This window comes from Chelonoidis abingdonii, chromosome 6, assembly GCF_003597395.2.
Source record: "Chelonoidis abingdonii isolate Lonesome George chromosome 6, CheloAbing_2.0, whole genome shotgun sequence".
In the NCBI taxonomy this organism is placed as follows: domain Eukaryota; kingdom Metazoa; phylum Chordata; order Testudines; family Testudinidae; genus Chelonoidis; species Chelonoidis abingdonii.
Window position 1 is genome coordinate 5,095,404 of NC_133774.1, and position 20,789 is coordinate 5,116,192.

The 20,789-nt window shown below is 47.4% G+C and overlaps 1 protein-coding gene across 1 annotated transcript in view; it reads right to left on the reverse strand.

The window, feature by feature from the left end:
* The window catches only part of DNAI1 (dynein axonemal intermediate chain 1), a 291,024-nt gene that overhangs the window by 231,475 nt on the left and 38,760 nt on the right, over positions 1-20,789 (reverse strand). The window contains exons 10-12 of the mRNA XM_075067475.1: positions 12,025-12,109; positions 9,075-9,192; positions 3,664-3,707 (exon numbers count right to left, since the gene is read on the reverse strand). Coding sequence (XP_074923576.1) covers positions 3,664-3,707; positions 9,075-9,192; positions 12,025-12,109 — 247 coding nt within the window. The remainder of the gene's footprint in view (positions 1-3,663; positions 3,708-9,074; positions 9,193-12,024; positions 12,110-20,789) is intronic.

The following is a 20,789-nucleotide window of genomic DNA, read 5'->3' on the forward strand; positions in this document are numbered from 1 at the left end:
AGCCCAGAGAGACAACAGACCCAGAACAAAAGACCCACACCCAAAACTTCCCTCCACCCAGAGTTGAAAGTATCTTGTTTCCTGATTGGTCCTCTGGTCAGGTGTCGTTTGTTAACCCTTTCCAGGTGAAAGAGACATTAACCCTTAGCTATCTGTTTATGACAGCACCCACCAGCCAAAAAGAAGCTAGAGCTAAATGAATTATTGATTCAAAATTATCTGTGAGAAAGAGAAGCTTTCGAGCTTACGCAGAGCTCTTCTTCAGGTCTGGGAAATGTACTCAGAGCGTCACAGCTAAACACACAGTGGAACAGATTGTTTAGCTTAAGTAGTGAACACACATTTCAAGGGATCAGTCAAGATGAACTCTGATCAGACGGGCCACTTCACCTTGACTGATCCCTTGAAATATGTGTTAGCTACTTAAGCTAAACAATCTGTTCCACCCTGTCTTTAGCTGTGACGCTGAGGGCTGTTCTGCAGCAGGAAATTAAGGGCATGGCTACGCTTGCAGATGTAGAGCACTTTGAATTAAATCAGACTTCGGAGAGCGCAGTAGGGAAAGCACTGCAGTCTGGCCACACTGACAGCTTCAAGTGCATTGGCATGGCCACATCTGCGGCACTTGCAGCAGCATTCGGAGCAGTGCATTATGGGCAGCTATCCCACCATGCAAGTGGTTGCAATGTGCTTTTCAAATGTGGGGGTAGAGTGTGACTGGGAGTGTGTTGTGTGTATGTGGGGGGAGAGAGAGTGGGTTTTGGGGGGGCTGAGAGCATGTCAGCATGCTGTCTTGTAAGTTCAGACAGCAGCAGAACCCCCCACACACACTCAGGCTTCTCTCTCACACACACAGCATTTCACACTAATGGCTGATTTGTCTCGGAGCAGATAAGCAGCCGGTTGTCAGAAACGGAGCTTTCAAGGGTACTTCCGCATTCCTGCAGCGATTCAAAACCATGACAAGAGTGGCCACTTGACTTAAGGGGATGATGAGACATTTCCAGAGGCCGATCAGAGCGCAATAACCCAACACCTTGTTCACACTGACACCCGTGCATTGTAGCCAAGATGCAGCAAACGTTATTCCTCTCGCCGAGGTGGAGTACCAGCAGCGCTGTAGCCACAGAGTCAGAGTGCTCTACGTGCCTTGCCAGTGTGGACGGGGAGTGAGCTATGGTGCCCAGGGCTCCTTTATTGTGCACTAACTCGCAAGTGTAGACAAGCCCTAAGTTGACACAACTGCATCACTCGGGGATGTGAAAAATCCACCTCCTTGAGCAACACATTTAAACAAACCTAACTCCCAATGTAGACAGCACTAGGTCACTGGAAGAACACTCCCATTGACCTAACTACTGGCTCTTGGGAAGCTGGAATACCTGCGCCAATGGGAGAGGTTCTCCAACCGGTATAGATAGCATCCTCGCTGAAGTGCTGGTGCAGCTGTGCCAGTGCGAAGTTTTAAGTGTAGACAAGTCCTGAGTACATTTTCCCTTCTAGTGAGAGAATGGTATGGGAGATCTCAAATCAATCAAACTCAGAAAGACCTCAAGACTGTTGGAATATGCTGCTCAAACAGTTTCCCTTTTGTTTCTACTGCCTGTCCCTCCCTCCTCACAGTTATCTCCAGACTTCTTCTCCTTGTCAGATCTGTTCCACCCCCAACAATCATTGAACTTTTTGAAACTTTGCAGAGCGAAGGGTGAACCATTCCAGAAATATATGTTTGTTGATGATGTTTTAAAGAAAGTCACACCAGTGAACTGGTGGAAGCCACATAAGCACCTGGATTCAGAGATTGTTGAAGTGATAATGCTGTATCTGTAATAGGACAGTATAATTCAGGCTGATGAAGTTAGAATCCATTGTGAACATTCTTTGCTGATGAAACAGGGTTTGTTTCAGTTGGACGGACACAAATTGGTTAACCTTATATTAAATTTAAGGCTCCCGTACCTTATGAATACTACATTGGATTAATAAAACTGACAGAATTTGACAGTCTGATTTACTTTATGCTACTTCTGCTCTTAGTTTTAATCCCATATTGAAACCATGCTGCAAGGGAAACAAGCAGACGCACAGAGGACTTCAGAGTCAGTACTTGCGGGGTTCTGGGATACACGGCTGACCATTCTGCACTAGAGGAGCCTCCCAGGGCGATCTCCCAGAATCAGGTGTCACATGAGTCACAGATTCTCATAGACCCATGCCTTGCAGAATGATCCCAGTAAAACTAGTGTGGGGCTCCTGCTCCACCCAGGAACTTCTTCAGGGCAGTATTTCTATAGAAAGAGCTGACCCTGGCCTGTGAGCATTCCACGTGGAACAAAAGAGCTGTTTGCTATAGTAAGGATTCATGTTTAAGCTGGAGGAGTGGGTGGGTGGCAGGGTGGAAGAGGATATTTATATAGAGACTCTTCAGCAGCGTCATCACCCAGCCCAGACAGGCAGTCGATTATTTTTTGGCAAGGTCCAAATTTCTTGGGCAAGGTCTAGTCAAGGTCCAGGTTCCAGAGAAAACAATAATAAATAAATAATAAGTAAATAAAAAGATTTGGGATCCATTCAAAAGCATCTGGCAGTCCGGATTTGGCCCCCGTCCGCCTATTTACTAGCCGAGAGAGGCAGAGTACAAGTCAATAGAGTTTCAAAATACACCTCTACCCCGCTATAACACGACTCGATATAACACAGGTTTGCGTATAACGCGGTAGCAGCGGGGCTCCAGCAGCGCTTTAAAGAGTCCGGGGCTCCGGCTGCTGTGGGGAGCCCAGGGCCCTTTAAATCACTGCCAGAGCCCTGCTGCCGCTACCCCGGGGCTGCAGCAGCGGGGCTCGGCCGGCAATTTAAAGGCCTGGGGCTCCCCTAGCCAGAGCCCTGGGCCCTTTGAATCACCGCTGCAGCCCTGCCACTGCTACCCGGATATAACAGCATTTCACCTAGAATGCGGTAGGGATTTTTGGCTCCCCACGACCGCATTATATAAGGATAGAGGTGTACAGCAGAGAAGGGGTTGTTTCTTTTTCAATGACAAAGAGTTAACATGAGGAAAACCTAATCATCATGCAAGGCTGCTGATACAGATAGTGAGGTTATTCAAAGATAATAGCATGGCACTCTCAGGGAACTGTTTTGAGGGCAACACTTGTTGACAATTGCTTTCTTTTAAGCTGCTACCCTATTGTAGATCACAACCGCATGCAGCCATTTCAATTAAAACAGACTTCTATTTGGATTCTGACATTCTCCTAGGGTGTTCGCAACACAAAAGTTGCAGACTGGTGCATGAGTGTGCTAGTCCATGAAACCCAATTAGTGAAACTGACTGAAGAGTCTGCTAAAACAAAAAGGAAACCGACCACCCTCCTTCTGTTGTACAAATTGAATTAAATGCAACCAATAAAAGAGCCGCAAAATGGCATGAATTTGTTTGATTTTTTTGAAAAAAATGTAGATTTGCATGATCTAAAGTGATGCTAGTAACACAGAGATGAGAAAATTTGGGCCAGCATTCCAGATTTCTAACCATCATGATGGTGTGTGCAATCGTTGTAAACACATCTATAGTAGTACAACATTTTAAAATTATATCTTACTATTTAACCTGGAAATGTCCCTTTTAGGTTGCTGAATTATACTGTTTAATTTGTAACTTACAAGAGCCATGTCCCACTGCAAACAGATCCTTGTACCTCGGATTCCTGTAACAAGAAAATAAATGTAACAGAGTATTAATTATTAATTATCTAACTCAACAGATGTGCATGGGCTTCACAGAATAAAGCCAGATTACCTGCCCAAAAGAGCCAACAGTCTACGGCTTGATCCTGCAAACACTTACACATGTGACTAAAGCTTTGCATGTACCTAATTTTTCACAGGATCAAGACCTATGTGTGGACTCAGACAACAGAGGATGATGGCAACACATGGAGTGGATAAGGAAGGGCTACGTCAAAGATGACAGCAATAAAATTTCAGTTTCCAGGGCTCCCTGCCTTGTACATTTCACAGTCACTGAAAATATGCTTTTTAAAAAGCCGTATATCTTGGAGGAAGAGAGAAGTCGTCTCAGTTTCCACCACTGTGGATACAGGAGCATAGCAACTATATCAGAACAAGGGTCCACTCACTCACTTATCTTGTCTGGCATTGACCAGTGAGGGGTGATTCAGAGGAAGGCATATAAGTTCCATAACATAAGATGGTTCACACAGATTTTGTCTTTGCCACTTCCCTATTCGGGGTCAGTGACTTTCATAGCCTTCTTCCAAAATTCATGATTGTATGTCAGGCTGTCATGCAAATTGGTCTCTGTACAATCTGCTGATATCTGGTCCATGTATTGCGTCTTTGGCCTCTCCCTTGCTCATCTTCCATCCACAATTGTTGCAAGCGCCATCCTTCCAAAACTGCTCTCATATATCTGCTGAACATGCCCCTGGCCACATAGCCTAGCCTCCCTCAACTTGTTTCCAGTTAGGGCAACCCGCATTATGCACCACACAATCTCATTTTGTTTCCTGTCACAGAGCATCCAACCATTTGACCATCTCAACATCTTCATTTCCATGGTGGAGAGCATACTGATTTCTCTTCTCGTGGCTGGCCAAGTCTTTGTTCTGTACATTCTCCCTTTTAACTTTATTGGCATCTTTTTAATTATAGAAAACTGGGATCAGCTCCCACCATTTGCATCAGGCAGCTTTGGTATGGTGTCGGGCATCACTCAGAAGGACACCATTGTCACCAACCATTGAGCCTAGGTATTTACAATTTTTTCACCATTCTAAGCTCTCTGCCTGTAATATCATTTATAGTGGGTTCTGCTCCTTCAGTTATCAAAGCCTCGGTCTTAGCAACATTCACTCGAGTCCCAGATGCACAAAACTGTCTTACCACTGTTCAGAGCTGGCTTGCAGAGTCTCATAATCTTTTGCATATATCACTCTGCAACCACTAAGCAGCATATTCCAAGGCAGCTCCCTTCATATACTCTCACTAATCACATCCAAAACAGCCACAAACAAAACAGGGCTCAACGCTGACCCCGGATGGAAGACAATGTTCACTAGAAATCCTCTGCTGTAGCCCCATTTGGTTTTAACGACAGTAGACATTCCGTCATATATACCTGGTGTGACAAAGTTCCTCCTCTACCTTGGTGGGTCCTGCGCTTATTGGCAGATTTGCTCACCTCAGTGATCTTCCCCACAATCTGGATCAACTCCTCCTGTGTCTGATCAGGAGTTGGGAGGTTTGAGGGGAACCCGGCCCGCCCTCTACTCCAGGTTCCAGCCCAGGGCCCTATGGATTTGCAGCTGTCTATAGTGCCTCTTGTAACAGCTGCATGACAGCTACAACTCCCTGGGCTACTTCCCCATGGCCTCCTCCAACCATCTCTTTATCCTCACCACAGGACCTTCCTCCTGGCGTCTGATAACGCTTGTACTCCGTAGACCTTCAGCAGCACAGCCTCTCACTCTCAGCTCCTTGTGCCTCTTGCTCCCAGCTCCTCACACATACTTCCTCTCCTCTAGCTCCTCCCTTCCTGACTGGAGTGAGCTCCTTTTTAAACCAGGTGCCCTGATTAGCCTGCCTTGATTGGCTGCAGGTGATCTAATCAGCCTGTCTGCCTTAATTCATTCTAGCAGGTTCCTGATTACTCCAGTCCAGCCCCTGCTCTAGTCACTCAGGGAACAGAAAACTACTCAGCCAGTGACCAGTATATTTGCCCTCTACCAGACTCCTGCACCCCACTGGCCTGGGTCTGTCACACTGGATAAGGATAAGACAGACCTATCCTTCCAGTACACCTCTCCATCACAAACTCCAGCAAACAAATTCTCTTGGTAAACAATCATATGCCTTCTTGAAGTCCACAAAGATCATTCACTTCCACAAGGAACTTCCTGTCCCAGCTGGTGATCAGTTTATTCCCTGAAGCATGAGGACTGACCTGCCAACACTATACTTTTTGATATAGAAAGCTTTAATAACTAATCCTTCTTTGCAATTTACTAAGCTATTTGCCTCAATGATGGTCATGTGGAAGTGAATTCCACAGGTTAATTTTATGTTCAGTTAAATCATATTTTCTTATCCTTTTAGTATTAGTTGCTTTTAACGCTTCTTTCTTTATCTCTCCATTTTTACTTATAATAACGACGGTAAGTGATAATTTGCACTCTTCAGGAACAAAACCCAGGATCCAGACTCCCCTGCTCCAACCATTAGATCTATTGTCACTACAAAAGATTTGAAAAATACAAATCCATACCTGGGATATACAAGTCTTTTGTTCTCTCTTACTTAATATTTATTGGAGATGTATAGCAGTGTTATTACAGCACAAAATACCCATGAAAACTATTTTTCCCCCCTATTTTGGTTCTCATTTTAGCTTTATTCTGTAATTCTCACACAACTGTCTCCCTAGTATTTTTTCTAAAATATACTTACTGCAGTGGCATGAATGGGATTAAACTAGAAACCGTTGTTTTTCTGTCCTTGGGCCCTGATTCAGCAAGGTACTTAGGCATGTGTCCAACTTTATGGAAACAGGAGTCCCACTGACTTTAAGTATCTTGCTGAATCAGGGCCTTAGACTGTGAGCTCCTCATGGGTGTTACCATAAACAATCAATAATGGATAATAAATAAATAATTCTCCAATTTCTTTAATAATTCTCTCTGCCCAAGGTGTGTCAGAGATAGAAAAGACTTAATGGGACAACCTTTCCCATATGGAAGCCCAAGATCCTGCTGTAAAAGAGTATATACTTGCAAGTGTCTACATGTAACATAGGTAGCGGGGAACCCTGAGCCCGCCAGTCCTGTTCAAAGGCCCAACGCCTGTAGAAACAGGCCTGTAGGGACATGTCTCTGATGGAGCTGGGAATTGTAGTGGATGGGGTGTGAAGAGGCGGGTCAGCTGGCAATCACATGACCAGCCCCAGATTTATTAGACAAGCCTTTAACTAATCTTAAGCAGTGAGGACTGAAGGAGAACAGGGCAGAGCTGATTCTCCTGAGCTCCCAGGCAGAGGGACCGGCAGGGAGGAGGAGAAGTCTCAGCTGAGAGGGCTGCAAAGGTCTGTGAAGCCTTAGCAGGGGCTATATTGAAGGTGAAGCCTGGTAAAGGATTCTAAAGACTTTTGAGCACAGAGAGAGGCTATGTGGAGGCTGACGCCTGTTATCAATTAAAAAGATGAATTAGGCCTGGGGAGAAGCTGAGCATTATTGTATGTAAATAAATGAGACCCCAGAAAGGGAAAGTTAACCTGAAAGTATCAGTGGTGATGTTTTGGACTGACAAGGAAGAAGGTAACCCGAGACAGCAATGCTAGATTGGGCCAGGCCCTCTGCCATGTTCAACTACAACCATTACAACCGTACAGATAGCTACTTAGGGCTCCAGTTCAGCAAAGCATCTCTGCTCAGGACTGCGCTTAAAACACATGCTTAAGTGCTGTCCTGGAACAGAGACAGAGGGTTTGTCTACCCTGCAATTAGGCACCCGCGGCTGGCTCGTGCCCGCTGAGTCACGCTTGTGGAGAGAGGGGATGGGGAGAGCTCAGGCTAAAGGGACTGTTTAACTGCAGTGGAGATCAGGGCCGGTGCAAGGAAGTTTCGCACCCTAGGCGAAACTTCCACCTTGTGCCCCCCACCCCCCGAGCCCTGTGGCAGTTCCCCACCCCCCCACCCCGAGGCACCCCACCCCACGGCAGCTCCCCCCGGGGATCCATGCAGCACCTCCACACCCCAGCTCACCTCTGCTCTGCATCCTCCCTGAGCACACCGCCCCGCTCTAATTCTCCTCCCCTGTTTGGCAAGCAAGTCTGGCAGGTGGGAGAATTAGAGCGGGGACAGCGTGCTCGGGGAGGACGCGGAGCAGAGGTGAGCTGAGGTGCGGAGCCCTGTGGCAGCTCCCCCTCCCACCCTGAGGCACCCCACGGCAGCTGCCCACGCCCCCTGGCCCGGGGAGCCATGCGGCACCTTCCCACCCCAGCTCACCTCTGCTCCGCGTCCTCCCCGAGCACGCCGCCCCCGCTCTAATTCTCCTCCCAGGCTTGCAGCACTAAACAGCTGATTGGCGCCGCAGGCCTGAGAGACAGGAGAAGTGGAGAAGCAACCGCATGCTCGGGTAGGAACCGCTGTAAAAAAAAATTGAGGGCACCAATTTTTGGTGCCCCCAAATCTTGGTGCCCTAGGCAACCGCCTAGTTCGCCTTAATGGTAGCACTGGCTCTGGTGGAGATGTTCAGGCTCAGGCTGCAGCCTGAGCTCTGGGACCCTCCCACCTTGCAGGGTACTATAGTCTGGGCTCCAGCTCGAGCCTGACCATCTACATCGTGACTGAACAGCTTCCTAGCCTGAGTCTCCAGAACCCGAGTCATCTGCACGGGCCAACTGTGGGTTTTTCACTGCAGTGTAGACATATCCTAAGTGACTCACTTATCCTTTTGCACATGCAATTACCTAATTGGAACATGCGATTGCATCGGCACTTTATCCTGCTCTTTTTTTTCTGTGCACAGACCAAAGCCTCTGCTTTCCAAAAATATACTCATTAACTCATATAGTTCTTTTCCTACCTCCCCCATGGCCAGTGCAGGACTGACCCTGCCTGTATGTTCTCCAGAGATCTGTCCAGTCTGCCTGTATGTTCTCAAGGGAAGGGATTCTTATTTGTTCCATTTATTTAACCTCTTTGCCCTGGTGCTCCACACTAAGTCAGCAGCGTGCTCATGTTCCACTGAAGGGCAATGGAATCCGAGTATGTGCCTGGCACATTCAGTACCACAGCAGGTGCCAGCTGCCCAGAAGCACCTGCATGTTTATCCACCACCAACAAATAATCATTGAATTGAATTATTCCAAACAAACAGTGTTCCCAGGGAAAGCATTCAAATGTTTTTATACAAAATGTTGGGCTTCTTGCCACGATAACAGAGCTACACTTCCAAGCGATGACAATTCACAGGGACACTGGCTTGCAAGATTGTGTCATTTCATTCAAATCTTGCCCAAGGATTTATGAGATAAAATCTACAACAAATAAACTCACCAGCAGATGGCAGTAACTGCAAGCCTCTTGGCTTTGTCATACTGAAACTTCCACAGTGGAAGGAGAGTCCCCTCCTGGTCTCTGTACTCATCAGCGGGATCCTCAAAATATTTAAAATCTAAAAGGAGAGGAAACGAAGATCAGTGCATTCAAAAGGGATCTGCCTGTAACCAGTGCCTGCGGGTGGAGCATAAGATCATTCCTCTCCCCTAGCTAAGGGTAGGCACCGTCACAGCTCTTCAGATCTTGTGCCAAAGGCACTTCTCACACCTGAGATTTATTATTTGTAGTCAGTAGTGCCTAGAGCCCCGAAGTGAGGTCAGGGCCCCACCGTGCTAAATGCTGTACGCGCACATAGCAAGGGATGGTCCCTGCCCCAGAGAGCTTACACTCTAATCAGACAAGACGGATAAAGGGTAGGGGTGCCAGGCATCTGGTTTTCAACCGGAAAAGGGATCCTGGCGACTCCAGTCAGCGGCCACTAAAAATGCAGTCGGCGGCATAGTGAGGCTAAGGCAGGTTCCTTGCCTGCCCTGGCTCTACGTGGCTCCCGGAAGCAGCCAGCACGTCCAGCTCCTAAGTGCAGCGGCAGCCATGGGGGTTCCATGTGCTGCCCCTGCCCGAGCACCAGCTCCGCAGCTCCCATTGGCTGCAGAAAGTCCAGAGAAGAGCAACAAAAATGATAAAAGGTCTAGAAAACATGACTATAAAGGGAAGATTGAAAAAACTGGGTTTACTTAGTCTGGAGAAGAGAAGATTGAGAGGGGACATGATACCAGTTTTCAAGTAAATAAAAAGTTGTTACAAGGAAGAGGGAGAAAAATTGTTGTTCTTAACCTCTGGGGACAGGACAAAAAATAATGGGCTTAAATTGCAGCAAGTGTGGCTTAGGTTGGACATTAGGAAAAACTTCCTAACTGTCAGAGTGGTTAAGCACTGGAATAAATTGACTAGGGACGCTATAGAATCTCCATCATTGGGGATTTTTAAGAGCAGGTTGGACAAACACCTGTCAGGGATGGTCTAGATAATACGTAGTCCTGCCTTGAGTGAAGGGGACTGGACTAGAGACCTCTCGAGGTGCCTTCTAGTTCTATGATTCTCACCTCTCACTGAACACACGGGACTTGGCCCTTACATAACAAGCATCTTTGGGCTTTGATCTTGCCTTCCTGCATCTTGTGAAGCACCAGGCATGTCCACTGGATAGTGTCAACCTGGGACTCGGGAGACCTGGGTTCTACTCCCAGCTCTACCACTGACTGACATGGGGCAAGTCGTTTTGCCTCAGTTTCCCCATCTGTAAAAGCTTTGTAAAAGCACTTTAGATCTGCTGATGACAAGTGCTGTATAAAAGCTAGGTATCATTATTATACGCAGGTCACTTTGGAGGTAGGTAGACAGCAACAGTAAATTGTGGAGTTCTCTCCCAATACCTACATGCACAGAGCACGCCACAGGGACAAGTAGGAGAGCCTACACTGGTCAGCAAGGCAATGGGCTGGATCCTCAGCTGTGCCTCCAAAGAAGTTAATGAAGCTCTGTTGAATTACACCAGCTGAGAATCTGGCCAACTATATTGATATCACCCTCCTGTTAGCAGCAGATCTCCTCTTTGAATCAAGACAAAATTTAACTCCACCAGAAAATGCCTCCCCAGATTCCCTGTTGTAATCTCTCTAGGATTATGAAGATATAACACCTGCATACTGCAATGTTTTACTTGCGGTACGAATACATAATAATCCCTGGCACTTCTGAGGTATTTTCACACTAAGGATCTCAGGGCCTTTTTACAAACTCTCACTAATTAATTTGTCCTCACAGTATCCCTGGAAGGCAGAGAAATATGACTAGCCTCACTTTCCTGATGGTGGAATTGAAGCTCTGGACAGGTAAGTGGTTTGCCCAGCATCATCTACTTATTCACCAGCAGAGCCAGAAATAGAACCCAGGAGTCCTGACTCACATCTCCCTGCCCTAACCATTAGGCATTAAAATGAAATGCTGCAGCCCTCACTTGGGGTCTCTGCCAGGGAGGGGAAGCTTTAAACTGACCTCAGGGCTCCAAAGTAGAGGCTACATGGGGTATATATAGAATCAGTATACCCTCCATGGTCCTGGCCATAAACCTTGCCAGGCCAGTGCTATGTTGGGGACTGTGTGGGCTGGCTGTGCCCACCCTCGTGGAAGCAATACTCTGGGTGTCTTATACTGCCCTCATACTCCCCAAGGCAGATTTTCCATTGCTGGGAAGGTTGTGTCATGGCTTCTGTCAGCTGAAGGGAGTCTGTCTAATCGTGGGCTGAATCTAGCTTGTGGATTTTAAATAAGGAGCAAGCAAAATGTTACTGGCAACCTTTGGGCCACTTAAAGTGGTCACTTAGGGCAAAGGGCAGCCTATCGGAGGTGGCCTTTTGTGCAGATTTCTCTGTTACACAGACTGACATGGCTTTACGTAACATTCCATGAACTATTGCACTTTGTCATGGTGACTTGGAAAGGATCAACATTGTACAGCCAGCCAGTAGAGCAAATGGGAATTCTTCTCCGTTCCATTTTTCACCAATCTTCTTCCTCTCCATGTACGGGTGATGATTCCCTGGGAGTCACCGTGCCAGGTGAGGCCACAGAGTTGATAACAGTGAGTAGCCTCTGACTTCTCTGGGGAAGTGATCAGCAACATGGTACTGATCAAGGGCTTGATGCATGGTATGGTACTGATCAAGGGCAGAATAGTCAATTGTAACTGATTACGGCTGGGCTTTCCAATGGAGTCAGAGTGTTAGGCACCCAAATACCACTAAATAGAACTTTCCTAGGCCGCTTTGAAAACCCCAAACCTGCATTCTCGAAGGAGCTTTCAACACCCTTGTCACAACGGTGTGCCAGTCTCTTCCGCACAACTGATATCTGAGTGTGAATGAAAGTCCCGCGGTGAGGGCCGTACCTTGTGCAAGGTCATCAAAGGTATTCTGATTGACCATCCGCTCCACTATTTTAGCTGCCTTGGTCACCTTGGTTACATCATCACTCTGCCAAAAAGGAGGACAATGAGGAGCAATTTTACAACTAACATGCTGAAAGAAAGGGAAAGTATTTCCTATGCCGTGGTTCCCTGAAAATTAGCACAGAGCCCCCCTCTCCTGTTGGATCTCTAGTCTAAAGGGCTTCAGGTCTCATGTGGACAAGCAAAGATCAAAGGGCTTTAAAGCCTTTCAATAAATCTCTGGAAACTCGACTCTAAGTTGTATGCAGATCAACAGTCTGATACAGCACATAGCTAACGGAGTCAGTCACGCTGTGAGGGAGATTTTCAAAGGCACAAAAGGCAGCTTTGCGTCCAATTGCCTATTGGAGTCAATGAGAACTAGGCTCCTCAGTGGCTTAGCACGGTGGAAAATTCCATCCTGCGGGTGTGGTCCTACCAGTAGCACCGGAACAGGGGGGCTAGAGGGCCATGCCCCCACCCTCACTTTTAAAAGTGGGAGGCTATTCCCTCCCATTTTTTACCATCATAAGGATGAGCAATGAGGAAAGGGGTAGGGGGGAAGAGGCAGCACAGGAGCTGAGTCTTGGGGAAAAGGGGTGGCACGTGGGTAGGGTGTTGGGGAAAAGGGCGGTGCAGGGTGGGAGCTCAGGGAGAAGGGGTGGTGGATCGGGGGGAAGAGGAGCTGAGGGAGCAGGGCCTCAGGAGGGAAGGGTGGCACTGGGGGGCGGGGCCACAGTTCGGACACTGGTGGTCCCACCCACACACTTTTAGGGACCTTCCGTCACTCCTGGGTCTACTATGTGTTGACAAACATTGATAAAGCCCTGCACAACGTTCAACCCTGTGTAGACTGGGGAGGGATGTGCAGCTCTTTGGCTCTGTCCTAATGGGAATTCCAGTGATGGGCGCAAATCCAAACTCCTTCCTTCCCTGAATTCTGGGGACATCCAAACCCTGCAGTTCAGGTCTGCCTCCAGGTCCCTCCCAGGGTTACACTGATATACCAAGGGGTATGTCTACACTGCACACCCCTGGTAGCAGCATGTGGGGTATGCATAGCCACACATGGCAGTGAAAAGCAGGCTGCTCCCATACTGAAGTGTGCAGCTACATCCGGCAGTGAAAGGCTCTGGCAGAGGCTGGCAGCAGGGAAAGGCTTTGGCAATGGGAGTTGGAGCCTTTAATATAATATTTTTAATTTCACAATTAGAGATATATCTAACTCTGAGAACTAGAAGGGACCTTGAAAAGGTTATTGAGTCCAGCCCCCTGCCTTCACAAGTACTGATTTTTGCCCCAGAGCCCTAAGTGCCCCCTCAAGGATTGGGCTCACAACCTGGGTTTAGTAGGCCAATGCTCAAACCACTGAGCTATCCCTTTCCAACTGCCTCCCCCTGCCAGATTTTTTTCCCCACTGCTGGAGTTTTGCACTGTCTGTACTCCACTCACCTAAGCAGTGCCTCACTGTCTACACTGCTGTTTATACCCATGCTCGGGAGCCCTAGGGTTCTCCCATGTGTGGAGAATTGAAAGCCAGGGGCAGTGAGCTTTGATATTTTGCCGTTCAAAGTCCTGCATCCACACATCCCAAGTGAACCTCCATTATTATCTTTATTATTTGAATTACCAGACCCCATCAAAGCCCTGTCAACACCTCAAAGACCTCCATCATCAGAACATGCTAGGCATTGAAGGCCAACACCAGGGCATACGCATGCTCGGCCACTAGCCTTACCATGACTTCACTCCATTTCATAGGCATACTAAGACTTGGCGTTTATATAGTGCTTTATTTCATGTAAAGACACTAATTAATCCTCACAGCCTCCTTCGGAGTAACATCGCCCCCTTTTACAGACGGAGAAACAGATAGAAAGATGGTATAACTTGCCAAAGGCCACACAGAAAGTCAGTGGCAGAGCCAAGAATACAACACAGGAATGCCTGGCTCCCACACCAGTGCTCCTTCCTTCAGTCTACCCTATCTTCATATTGAGCATATACACCTCTACCCTGATATACTACTTGTCCTCGAGAGCCAAAAAATCCTACCACGTTATATCAAACTTGCTTTGATCCAACAGAGTGCGCAGCGCCCTCCCCCTGCAGAGCGCTGCTTTACTGTGTTATATCCGAATTCATGTTATACCGAGTCACGTTATATCAGGGTAGAGGTGTATCTAATATCAGGTATCCTAGAAATGCTCGATGCTTTGCCTCCCCCAACAATGCACACCAATGCTCCTAACCTTCCACCTCTGCTAGATCACAGATATGCCTGGCCATTCTCCTACATGCCAAGGCACATACCACAGTTAGAAGTTCTGCCATTTCATATCTGAGCTCCTTCAGAACTCTTGGCTGATACCATCTGGACCTAGTGACTTATTAGTGTTTATCTTTTAGCTTCTCTGCAATGGCCTTATCTTCACTGAGTGCTCTGTTAGCACCTTTGTCACTGCGATAAAAGACCTGCTGCACAGCCGTGGCTGGCCTGGGTCAGCTGCTATAGGCTCACAAGGCTCAGGCTGTGGAGCTAAGAACTGAAGTATAGATGTTTGATCCCGGGCTGGAGGCTGGGCTCTGAGATCCCACAAGTGGGGAGGGTCTCAGAACTTGGGCTTCAGCCTGAGCCCAAACATCTACACTGCAATTTTGAGCCCCGCAGCCCAAGTCTATTGACCCAGGCCCTGAGACTCATGTTGCAGGTGTTTTTACTGCAGTGTAGACGTTACCTTAGTGACCCTACTGTCTGCTTCTCAGGCTTGCTACTTCTGAAGTACTAAAAAAATTTTCACTGTTAGTTTGTGCATCTTTAGCAAGTTGCTTCTTACATTCTTTCTTGGCCTGTCTTATAATACTTTTACACTTAATCTGCCAGAGTTTGTGCACTTAAGATATGACTTCCCAATTTTAAAGGATACCTTTTTGCCTATAATGGCCTCCCTTACTCTGATGGCTAGCCGTGGAGGCATTCTTTTGGTCCTCTTACTTTCTTTTCTAATTTGCGGTATTTATTTAGTCTGAGCCTCTATGCAGAGGTGCAGACTCACCCCTGTGACACCTCCTGCTGGTGACTTCCGGGAATTGGCTCCCCAGCCTCCAAAACACCCTCTGCAGGCCAGTGAACCGCTACCACTTGGCCCCTGTGTCCCTCCCAGACCTGGTGCCCTGTTAGCTGGGACGCTGCCCCCTGGCAGTAACCCCTTTCTCTCAGGGTCTCCCCTCTCTGGAAACCCCCCACCCACTATGCCCACCTCACCTCAGTATCAGGCTACTGCCAGTCATCATCTAGCCCCTGCACCCTGGGGCAGACTGCAGTATCAGCCACTCATCACTGGCAAGATTGGGTTTGGACCTGCTGCCTTTGCCTATCCCTGGGCTGCCCTCTGCAACCCCCTGTGCTAGGCCACAGCCTGGGGCTTTCCAGGCTGGAGCTCCCCAGCTCCTCTGCTTTTCCCCAGCCCCTCTGCTTTTCCCCAGCCCTGCTCCACTCAGGTACCCAGTCTCTAGCTCCCTACAGCCAGGACCATCTCCCTCTACAGGCCAAGGGAGATTGAGTGGTCTCCTGGCTCACAGGCTCTTATAGGGGCCAGCTGGGCCTGATTGGGGCTTGGCCACAGCTGAGCCTACTTTCCCAAATCAGCCCAGGCTTCTTGCCCCATCCACAGCCCTCTCCTGGGCTGTTTTCCACCCCGAAGGGCAGGAGTGGGTAACCACCCCGCTACACTCTATTAGGGTGTTTTTAAATCATTGCCATGCTGCTTGTAGGTATTAAACCCTTATAACAGCTGCTTTTAACTTCCATCTAACAAGCAGCCTCATTTTCAAGCAGTTCCCCTTTTTGAAGTTAAATGTTACCATGGTGGGCTTTTTTAGTATCATCCCCCTACAGGGATGTTACATTTAATTACCTTATGGTCACTATTACCAAGCGGTTCAGCTCTGTTCACCTTTTGGACCAGATCCTGTGCTCCACTTAGAACTAAATTAAGAATTGCCTCCCCCCTTGAGGGTTCCAGGACCAGCTGCTCCAAGAACCAGTCATCGATGGTGTCTAGAAATTTTATCTCTGCATTATCTGTGGTGACATGTACCCAGACAATACAAGTAGAGCTGACAATACCCTTAAAAGTTGTACTTTCTGCTTTTGTTGCCTCTTTAACCTCCCTTAGCATTTCATAGTCACTGTCACCATCCTGGTCAGGTGGTCAGTAGGATCTTCTGACTGTTATATTCTTAAGCTTCTCTGATGCACAATGTGCCCTGCTCTGCTCTTCTAACCGCCCTGGTGTCTGGCTGAGCATAACTGGCAGCCAGGCAATTTGCCTCTACCTCCCACCCTGCCATAAACGTCTGCCCCTTACTCTCACAGATATTGGGGAGCACACAGCAAGCAGTAAGAACAATGGGACTATTGGTTTAGCTGAGGTCTAACCAAGTCAGTAAACTGCGCCAGCGAGCTTTTAAACTTCCAAAGGCACATTCTATAACCATTATGTACTTACTCAGCCTATAGTTGAACTGCTCCTTACTACTGTCCAGGCTTCATGAGCCATGGGAGCAAGGGGTAGGCTGGGGTAGGTGTGACCACATGGTGCTGCTAACAGATGGCATGATATTCCAGGCAGGACTGAATCTCCATTAGATGAAACTTAAAGAAGAGAATGACCTGGAGTCATTCCCATTTTTGTACAGGCGCCCCTGACCAACCTCACCGAGGCCGGCCAGGAGCACCCATGTCTTCCCAGGGACCCCTGACCAACCTAACCTAACTGTCTGCCATCCGCAAGGCAAGGCAAGGGGATGCTCCTGGGTAGCACTCCAGTACCACATCTGCCAGCAGCACCCAGGAGACATACAGTGACAGTGAGCTGAGCAGGCTCCATGCTTGCTGTGGTATGTCATCTGCCCGGGTAATCCAGGAAAAAGGCAAGAAACGATTTTTTGCCATTGCTTTCACAGAGGGAGGAAAGGAGGGATGGGGGCCTGACAACATGTACCCAGAACCACCCACAACAATGTTTTTGCCCCATCAGGCATTGGGAGCTCAACTCAGAATTCCAATCGGCGGCGAAAACTGCGGGAACTGTGGGATAGCTACCACAGTGCAACACTTCGAAAGTCGACGCTAGCCTCGGTACTGTGGAAGCACTTCACCAGCTTAATGCACTTAGTGGGGACACACACAATCGACTATATCAAACTGATTTCTAAAAAATCGACTTCTATTAAATCAACCTAATTTCGTAGTGTAGACGTACTCTCAGACAACCACTCCAACCTCTTCTCTATCCAGCAAGCCAGGTGTCACAGTGTTTCAGCAGAACCCACTTTACCCTTTTTCAGCAGGATCAGTCCCTGATAACAGGGTGGGACACTTAAGGCAAACGCTGCCAGTCTGCTACGTTACCTTTAGTGGAACTGTCAGTCAGGCCATTTCTTTAGGGGCCTAAATAGTGACTTAGGAGACTCATTTTGGGCACTCACTTTTGAAACTCTTGTATTATAACAAGGCACTAACTCTCCAGTTCAAGTTGAGCGTCACCGTCTGTTTAAAGGTGGACTATTCTAAGTGTTCTAAAATCCACATGATGAATGTGGTTGTGTTGAAATTTGCTGTGCCGTATTGGGATGCAGGGTAGGATTAGTGATCCAAATTTGGAGTCATTTGAGCAAGGGATTCCCTAGTGTACAGCCCCTCCCCCCCCAAAATACTGGCATTTTACAAAATCATCTACATCTTTTAACTTGTTGGGCTCAAACTATGGCTCTGATCCTCCCCAAACTGATCTCAGTCACTTGGGATTGATCTCAGCTAATACCCAGCACCCAATGCCCCTTTAAGGAAGTAATAGAGAACAAGTCGTTAAAGGTAGGGTGACCATACGTCCCGTTTTGGTCAGGGCAGTCCCCTTTTTTAAGCCCTGTCCCAGCCACCCTGACTTTTTTAGGCAAAAGTGAGCATTTGTCTGATCAAGTTGGCAAGAGCAAACGAGATAAATGCCCACTATTTTGACAAAGGGGGGATGCAGAATAACATGTGGTGGGGAGAAGTGGTGATACCAGCCCCATGCATGGGGAGAGGCAGGGCTCCGGCAGGAGGCAGGCAGGGCTTGAGTGAGCAGTGACGCCAGCCCCAGCCTTGTGGGGGGCAGGGAGCCATGCCAGCTGCACGTGGGGTGGGGAGGGGAGATTGGGCTAGCCCCACACATGTGGTATCCCATTTTCCCTTTGGGAAATATGGTCACCTAATTAAAGGTAAAGTTCATAGCTGCAGATTGGCACATGCCAAACTGACATTCCACAAAGAGTGACATGCACATATGCAGCAAGACTAGACTGATAGATTGCAAGACCAGCAGGGACCATTGTGATCATCGCATCTAATTTCCTGTGAAACACAGGCCAGAGAACTTCCTCCAAACAATGCCTAGAGCAGAGCTTTTAGAAAAATATCCAACCTTGATTTAAAAATTGCCAATGATGGAGAATCCAGATGACCCTCGGTAAACTGTTCCAATGGTTAATTACCCTCACTGTTAAAAAAGTATGCCTTATTTCCAGTCTGAATTTGTTTAGCTTCAACTTCCAGCCACTGTATCATGTTAGACCTTTCTCTGCTTGACTGAAGAGCCCATTATTACATATTAGTTCCCCACGTAGATACTCGTACTGTAATCACGTCACCCCTTAACCTTCTGTTCGTTAAATTAATTAGATTTAGCTTTTTGAGTCTATCACTGTAAGGCAGGTTTTCTAATCCTTTATTCATTCTCATGACTCTTCTCTGAACCTTCTCCAATTTATCAACATCCTTCTTGAACTGTGGACACCAGACCTGGACCCAGGATTTCAGCAATGTCGCACAAATCCAGAGATACAATAAGCTTTTTACTCCTACTCAAGATTCCCCTATTTTGCATTACCCCTTTGGCCACAGTGTCGTACTGGTACCTCATGTTCAGCTAATTATCCCCCAAATCTTTTTCAAAGTCACTGCTTCCCAGGACAGAGTCCACAATCATAGAATATCAGGGTTCGAAAGAACCTCAGGAGATCATCTAGTCCAACCTCCTGCTCAAAACAGGATCAATCCCCAACTAAATCATCCCAGCCAAGGCTTTGCCAAGCCAGACCTTAAAAACCTCTAGGGAACCCATTCCAGTGCTTCACCACCCTCCTAGTGAAAAAGTTTTTCCTAATATCCAACCTAAACCTCCCCCACTACCAGTTCTTACTTCCTGTAAGCCTGGCCTACATTCTTTGTTCCTAGATTTATTCCTTTACATTTAACTGTATTAAAGCACACATTAGTTGCTTGCAGCCAGCTTACCTAACAATCCAGACCTTGGTATCAGTGACCTGTCATCTTCATTATTTACCCCTTCCCCAATTGTTTATGTCATCTGCAAACTTCATCAGTGATGATTTCATGTTTTCTTCTGGGTCAGGGCTCTGGGGAAGCAAGAGGGTTTCCATGCAGTCTGTTGTCACAGTAACTAGGAGGTTCAAGATGACATGCAGAGGTCATTGAACCTGAGCTGCATCCATCCCCTGAGAGTTTAGTAGTTTCCAGAGAATGTATCTTGTGCATATTCCTTGCATTTGCAGGGGCTCCTTTTGGAAATTTTGTCCTGACACCAAAATTTCTGGTTGAAGAGGGATAAAGTGCCCTGAAATTCATCTGCCGACTCAGGTTTTACTTTAGAAGTATTGTCAAAGCAAGTCAGCATTAATTAAACAGAGAGAAGAAGAAAGAAATATTCAAGTAAGCAGGAAAGTAAATCCCCTTTCCTGAACAATGGAACTGAGTATGAAAGGAAAACTAGTTCAATTGGTTAAGGGATTCCTGCACTACAGCCCCCCTAAAATGAGCTTCTCATAATATTGTCAGATTCTTATTAAAAAATTTGTGGAGGTTTGGAGCAGCAAGGGGGAAGGTGGTAAGGGGCTAGAGCACTGCAGGGAATGTGGGGGTTGGGAGGATGCAAGGGGTTGTCATGGCACAATCCCCACTCTGAACCTTAGCGTCCAAGAGATGGGGTACCAGCATGTATTCCTCTAAGCTTACTCCTCAGCTTAGAACCTGTAGCATGGCCATCAACCAGGAATTCCAGTGCCTGGTACACTCTGGTCCCCCCAAAACCTTGCCCAGGGAACCCCAAGACCCAGACCCTCTGGATCTCAACACAGGGAAAATAAACGTGGAACTGAAATAGCACTTTACGTACAAAACAAATATTTCCCAATCCTTTTTGTGTTTGTTTTTTCTTTCTGTGTATTTGACCAGCTTGCTTCGAAGGAGGCTGAAAAAAACCTATTAAGGGAGCATTTAGCCAGTTGATACAATATCATACTTTACACCCCAAGGTCCAGATCTGATACCTCGATACTGTAAACTTCAGTGGGCGCAACTCATTGCAGGTATGGTGCTGCTCACAGGAGTAACATAAAGATTCTAGTTCCTGATTATTTCACTTGATCGTTTTTCAGTTTGTTCACAGCACAGAGTTGGGCAATCAGGGAATTCTCTATGCTTTATTTTACACACAAGAATTGTGGACTCTATGGCTTGGCTACAACTCCAAAACTCCGAAGTGCTCCTGCTGGAAGTTGCTCCCGCGGCAGCGCTTTGAAGGGCGAGTGTGGTTCAGCGCCATTGCTGGAGAAAGCAGAGTACTTCCCACCTCCCGTGGGGTTAGGCTACAGCACTGGGCCAC